Raw genomic sequence first — 7,005 nt, 5'->3', positions numbered from 1 at the left:
CCAAAATGTACTCTCTAGTGTCACTTATGTAACTAAAATGGCTGTCACAGCCCGTAGGAATGTCATAGAGAGATCAAGCCAAAACTCAATTATTTGACTCATCTAGACCTACAAATCATATGCTGACACCCCTGACCTAAATCCAACAGGAAGTCCAACATTAGCCTTTCAAAATAAGACTTTGCCCCAATTTTGGCCCCTGTCGGCTTCAAACTTAAATGGATGACTTATGACACTAAGCTGAAAAAAAGATGTTAAAAACTTTGTAATAACTCGAACGGTTTGGATTTGATAAGCCCTGAAAGTTGCAGTGCCACATCTCCCTTACAATGTAAAACAATGGGGAGGCATGACCTTTGTGTCAAACAGGGGCTTCTGATGGCTAAACTATAAGTCTGACCACTCTCAAACCTGTATCAATGGATTCGCCATGAAATTTCCTACTAAAATATTATTTTTAATGTAAGATTTGGCCAAAGTAATGGGATTTATGAGGATATTTCACAAGAGGTGTTCTCTAAAATCCTCCTATCCAACTGCTCCTGGTGATGTCACTCCCTCAGTGCTGTGAAACATTCTGCAATACACACTCATTATAAAATCACAGGAGGAGCAAGAAAAGACTTTAAAACTCACACTCTAATATCTCAAAAACAGTAAAAGATAGAGAAAACATGTAAATTCAAGATTTGTAGGTCAAAGTCTCGTGACTCATTTAAAGTTCAAATGAAGTCTGTATCTAAAACAATGTGGAAGCAGTAAATGTTCAAAAAGGTGTGGGTTTGCTCACACTCTCCATTCAAATATATGAGTATTTTTCTGTGTCCAGCTGCAGTTACTTATTGTCTCTACACACCTGACAGTACTCATTTCAAACAAACTTTGACCAGGTCATGTGGGTTAAAAGTCTTTCCTTTTTTAAAAATAGACTTGATGGAAATTAGGAAATTAATTTGTTTTACACACAAACTCATCAAGAGTTTTCAATTGACTAACTGAAATTCAAGTGAATGGGCCCAAAATTTGCATAATTTTGATGACACAGGTGTGAACAAGACAGACATGTCTCACCCTGCAGAAAATTCTCATCCAGTACACATGTCAATCAAACTTTCAAAATAAAAGCACACCACACTTGTAAGAAATATCCCTCATTTTTAAAAAGCAAAATGATCTGATCTCGATGGGCCATAGTGCGAGGTCCCGACCAACGCTGCTTGCAGCTTTAATTATATAATATTTTTTCTTTGATATATTCTATTGCTACTTATTGCTGTGAGCATGTTGACTAATAATGTCTAAGGAGTGAAAACATAATACTATAAGAAATAAGAAACCTTAACTAAAATATTTACATGTATGGCAAATCCCAAACTTTGCTAAAGAATTTGCACTTCCCAACTTAGTTAATTATTACTAGACAGACAACATTTAGAAAATCTTACATTGGAAAATGAATAATAATATTCCAGTTTAGGTCAACAAGAACAGTCCTCTTCATGATTTTCATCACTGTTTTCATCACTTTTCCAACCAATATTAGCACAAACATTTTGTTCCTTAACTCAAACTAAAACATCTCATTTATAGGTTTCAAAAGGCTTTTCTATTCTACACACTGCACCTTTAATGCAAACAAAAATACATATTTTGTAGTAATTTATTGTGTTTATGTTCTTGTTTTTTTCAGATTCTGATTAATGCACCTTCTGTTTGCTTCTTTATTGTTAATATTTTATTTGATGTGTCACTTTACTACTTTCTGCTACAACACATCAATTTTTGTAGTCTAATTTATCTTGATAACTGCAAAACCTGCCTTCAAGACTGTTAATCATCAGAAAACAATGTAAAGTACTTGTAAATAAGAAGAATTTGCACCTATTTAAATGTTTGGGTGCCAAATTCAAAACTGTTTTTTTTTTCTTTTCTTTTTGCTGTAATGAGGTCATAGGAAAGAAAAAGTTTCTGAGTTGAAGTAAGTTCACAGTTGATTCAGATAATACAAGAATGATAAGTGATAAGTGATGCTACACCAAAAGGTTTGAATACGAGAAAATGGAAAAAAATATGGCTTAAGGTTGCTTCAGGGAAATGGCATATTACATATTACATATGGGAGAAACATCTGGATAGATTTTGTGTACATTTATTTTGAAATAGTGGAGTCCGTGTAATATTGAATTAAACCATATATACAGTGTTAAAGATTAAGTTCTTCCCATTTCCATATAAAGCTATCTGAAGAAGGAGAATCCTCTATTAACATGAGCAGGTGTTGTTTAAAGACAATTATCTATAACTGAACTGGTTTCAGTCTCAAAGGTTTTTGTACATAATCTCTTAATTGTAGATATTTTAAAAAATATTACTTGAGAGATTATATTTTCTTTTTAATTGTGCAAAATTGGCAAAGGTATGGTCAATGTACTGTATAGGTCTCCTATACTGTGTATATCCGCCTTTTTCCATTGACTGAATGTCTTATCAAGAGGAGCAGATTTTGGCAACAAAACCCAGGAAATCCTCGGATCTTAATTCTGGCATTCAACCATATTTTGCAGTTGTATATCCTCTATAGACTCTCATTGTATACAAGGAAGAACAAAACAAAAACAAATATTTAATAACCACATACATGTATTTGGTAATTTATCCAGATTAAATTCACCTTTTTTATTAAAAGTATGTCACAATGATAATTTCTAAACCTGAACGAGGGAACAAAACCTCACTCACATAGCTGCATTAAGAGGTGGAGCGACACTGTAAAAGGACAAGTGGTGTGATGTCACACTACAGCAGAGCAACAGCTGATCTCCAGTTGAGACAGTTGTCTCTGTCACTCAATGTGTTTTTGTTAACAACACAGCAGAGTCTCTGTCGAACACTGGTGAGTAAAGCTGATAATATTTACTGTGTTTTAAAGGTTAATATTCACAACAACCTTCAGCTCTACTCAGACAAGAAGACTTACTAATATGATATCTATTGATATTATATTGTAACTTGTTAAGTGGACCTATCAGATCCAAAATATCAAGCAAGCAAATAATCAACAATACTGAAACTACAGTTTTGGTTTTTTCTACATATATTTTCATACTTTTGTTCTCAGTCTGCAGATATGTCTGCTGCCAGCTGTCTGCTGACTGAAGATCAGTTTCTTTGCTCCATCTGTCTGGATGTGTTCACTGATCCAGTCAGTACACCATGTGGACACAACTTCTGCAAAAACTGCATCACTGAATACTGGAATATTAATGTCCAGTGTCAGTGTCCAAACTGTAAAAAGGGTTTCAACACAAGACCTGAGCTTCAGGTCAACACTTTCATCTCTGAGGTAGCTGCTCAGTTCAGACAGTCAGCTCAACAAAAAGCCAGCAGCAGCAGCTCAGAGCAACAAGCTGCCAAACCAGGAGAAGTTCCCTGTGACGTCTGTACTGGCACCAAACTGAAGGCCCTGAAGTCCTGCCTGGTGTGTCTGGCCTCCTACTGTGAGACTCACCTGGAGCCTCATCTGACATCTTCAAGCCTGAAGAGACATCAGCTGATCGAGCCTGTGGAGGACCTGGAAGGCAGGATGTGTACGAAGCACGATCAACTGCTGGAGTTGTTCTGTAAGACCGATCAGATGTGTGTCTGCACCCTCTGCACTGCTTTGGGCCACAAGACACATGATGTTGTTCCTCTGAAAGAAGAGTATGAAGGGAAGAAGGCAGAGCTGGGGAAAATAGAGGCTGAAATTCAGGAGATGATCCAGATGAGACAACTGAAAATTTGGGAGATCATACAGTCAGTGGAGCTCAGTAAGGAAGATGCAGACAGAGAGATAGTAGATGGTGTTACGTTCTTCACCGCTCTGAAGGAGTCTGTTGAGAGAAGCCAGATCAAACTCATCGAGACGATCAAAGAGAAGCAGAGAACAAAAGAGAGACAGGCTGAAGACTTCATCAAAGCGCTGGAACAGGAAATCTCTGAGCTGATGATGAGAAGCTCTGAGCTGGATCAGCTCTCATGCTCTGAAGACCACCTCCATCTTCTTCAAAGATTCCCCTATCTGAAAGCTGCTCCACCAACCATGGACTGGACAGACATAAGCGTCCACCCAACATCATACGAGGGGACTGTGGTGAGAGCTGTGGCTGAACTGGAGCAGACGATCACTAAACAGATGAAGAGGCTGTTTGAGGTGGAGCTGAAGAGGGTCCAGCAGTATACTGTGCATGTGACACTCGATCCTGATGTTGTACATCCCAGACCCGCCCAGTCTAATGACAGACAACAGGTAAAGCGGGGTAATGACTGTAGATGTGTCTTATCAAAGCGGGGTTTCACCTCAGGGAGGTTTTACTTCCAGGTTCAGGTTAATAGGTGGTCTACATGGACTTTAGGAGTGGCCAGAAAGTTGACCAACATGAGCAGAGAAATCACACTGTGTCCCAGAAATGGTTACTGGACTGTATGTTCTAAGTCATCTGGTGAGTACTTTGCTCCTGCTGATCCATCGGTTCGTCTCTCCCTGAAGCCGAAGCCTGAGAAGGTGGGGGTGTTTGTGGATTTTGATGAGGGTCTGGTCTCCTTTTATGACATTGATGTTGCAGCTCTTATCTACTCCTTTACTGGCTGCTCCTTCATTGAGGAGATTTATCCATTCTTCAGTCCCTGTCCGCATGATGGTGTTACAATGCACCTCCCTGATAACATGTGTGTATTACAGTGAGGAGAAACATCTAAGTTTCTGAAAAAAATGCGGTACTCTTTCTACTTTTTCTTCTGTTTGGCAGTACCACATCACATTCTTCTTATTTCAGTCTATTTATAATTTTTGTCGTCCTGTTTTCCATTGTGTAATTTTGCTATCTTGGTCTGTTCTGTATGCACAACATCTATTGTATGTCCGTCCATCCTGGGAGAAGGTTCGTTCCTCTGTTGCTTGTTATGAGGTTTTTTCTGTTTTTTCAAAGGGTTTTTTTGGGGTGTTGTTCTTATGCCATTCAAGGATCTCATGACAGAGGAGGTTGTTTGCTGTATAGATTGTAAAGTCCCCTGAGGCCATTGTGATTTGTGATATTGGGTTGTATAAAAAAATGGACTTTACTTGACTTCCTTTTCAATTCCAAATGTTTTTTTTTTAATTTTTAATATGATATTTTCCTGTTATATGTCCCATTGCTCCTCACAGTGGTTAAATTATCTGTGACTGATCCTATCTAGTGTAGTTTAATCATGTGTGTAAAGTGTCATTGTCTTCAAAACAATCAAAATATTATGAAAATGTAATAAAAGGAGAAGCTTTTGCAGTGGTCATTACATATTTGGGTGGTAAATTTATTTATTTATTTTTTTGTCTGATTGTTGTTTGTATAAATAATGTTGGATTCAGGTTACAAATTACTGAAGACAGAATTTTGTGCTTTTTCTCATACTGTAGTAAAGTTTTTGAAATAAAAGCATGTGTTAAAAGTCTTGGATGACTGTAGGTCAGTTGATTTTATGTATGTGAACAGCTTATTTTTCTAATTATCTGACAACCAAGTTTTATGATTACAAACACCAGACGCTGATTTCAGATGTTCAATGAGCCGAAGACCTCAAATAAGTAATCTGATGTCAGTGTGAACTGTAATGTAATGCGATACAGTGTAAAGTTGAATTGTGTTTCAGTAGATGACAACATTATATAATAATAGATTTAGTGCCTCCCAGACCCTCAACAACAACAGAATCAGTAATTACTGATTGTTCTACATTGTTATTTGTTCTTATATTCAATATATTGTTTTCCTGATATATCCTGGTACTGTTTGGTTCAACAACTAGCCAATTTCTAAAGGAAACAATGTTTTGTTTTCTTTTTTCATTTAATCTTACAGTTTATCTTGTTCTTATTTCTTCACATCAACCTTTGCAAAGAATCTTCATCCACACCTTTTCTAAATGTAATATATTTAACATGGTAAGTCTGATTTACTGTGAGACCTGAATGCAGTTTTCACACTGAATTTTTTTTGTTTGTTCATTTTACATTGTTTAATTCTTAATTTCTTATAAACTTTATGTATCTAAATATTTTCACTCTGGACATACATTTCATATTAAATATACATTTGCATATTTTGCATGAGCTTAATGCTTTAAATTCAGATTTTTAGGAATAGATTTTAAATATGATGACACAAATATATTACTGACTTAATTGGCTGTGGTATTATAATTATATTAATCTGGTTATATTTAATATGTTCTGCTTTTTTCCTCTTTATTTTTTGTCCTCTTCATTGCTGCTGCAACTTCCTCATCTGTGGCAAGAGAGAAACTACAACCTCTACCGATTCTTCAGTCCAAGTCTTACTGTATGTATGATGGTGAAAACTCCTCAGATCATTTCCTTGCTAATCTCACTGAGTAGAGGAATAATTTGATTTTCTACAAAAAGATTCAGTGTAATGTAATGTTTTGTTGTACTGTTTATTCCTTGTTTTCTTCAGATTCCGATTCATGTGTTTTTTTTACTTTCATCTATTTCATATGTCGCTTTGATGTAACACAAAACACTGTTGAAATTTCTGTATTACACATAGTTTGGACTGAATCACTGGGTATTTATTTTATTGGAGATCAGATGCCTAGTTCTGTGACTTGAATGTAATGGCAACACATGAGAGGAACAAACTGGGGTTTACATTAAACCATCAACTACATACAGCAATAAACGTACAGTATAATATTTACTAATGGTCACAAAGTTCAAAACATGCACATTTTAGGAAAACAGAACTAAATAATGTTAGAAAAATGTCAGTTATGCAGCTACTGAGTGATACAAACTGGTTGCAACATGAGGCTCCTAAACTGGTTCAGCTAATTAGCTGCTGCATCATGCCAATTAACTACAAGCAATGTAAGTAATAGGAGTTGTAAACAGGAAATGTACATCAAACGAAGAAATTTCAGTATTGTTCTCATGAACACACAATAAACTACATGGAAAGCTGTTCATTA

General features: G+C 36.2%; 1 protein-coding gene across 1 annotated transcript; it reads left to right on the top strand.

The window, feature by feature from the left end:
• Positions 1-3,112: 3,112 nt before the first annotated feature.
• On the top strand, positions 3,113-6,421 carry LOC122985336 (E3 ubiquitin-protein ligase TRIM21-like). Its single transcript, XM_044355910.1, has 2 exons — positions 3,113-5,959; positions 6,313-6,421. Exon 1 carries the CDS (start codon positions 3,128-3,130, stop codon positions 4,721-4,723), a length of 1,596 nt encoding a protein of 531 aa, XP_044211845.1. The 5' UTR covers positions 3,113-3,127; the 3' UTR covers positions 4,724-5,959; positions 6,313-6,421.
• Positions 6,422-7,005: the final 584 nt, after the last annotated feature.

This window comes from Thunnus albacares, chromosome 7 (genome assembly GCF_914725855.1).
Source record: "Thunnus albacares chromosome 7, fThuAlb1.1, whole genome shotgun sequence".
NCBI lineage: Eukaryota > Metazoa > Chordata > Actinopteri > Scombriformes > Scombridae > Thunnus > Thunnus albacares.
The sequence above is the reverse complement of the archived record's forward strand: the minus strand, read 5'-3'. Positions and strand labels throughout refer to the sequence as shown.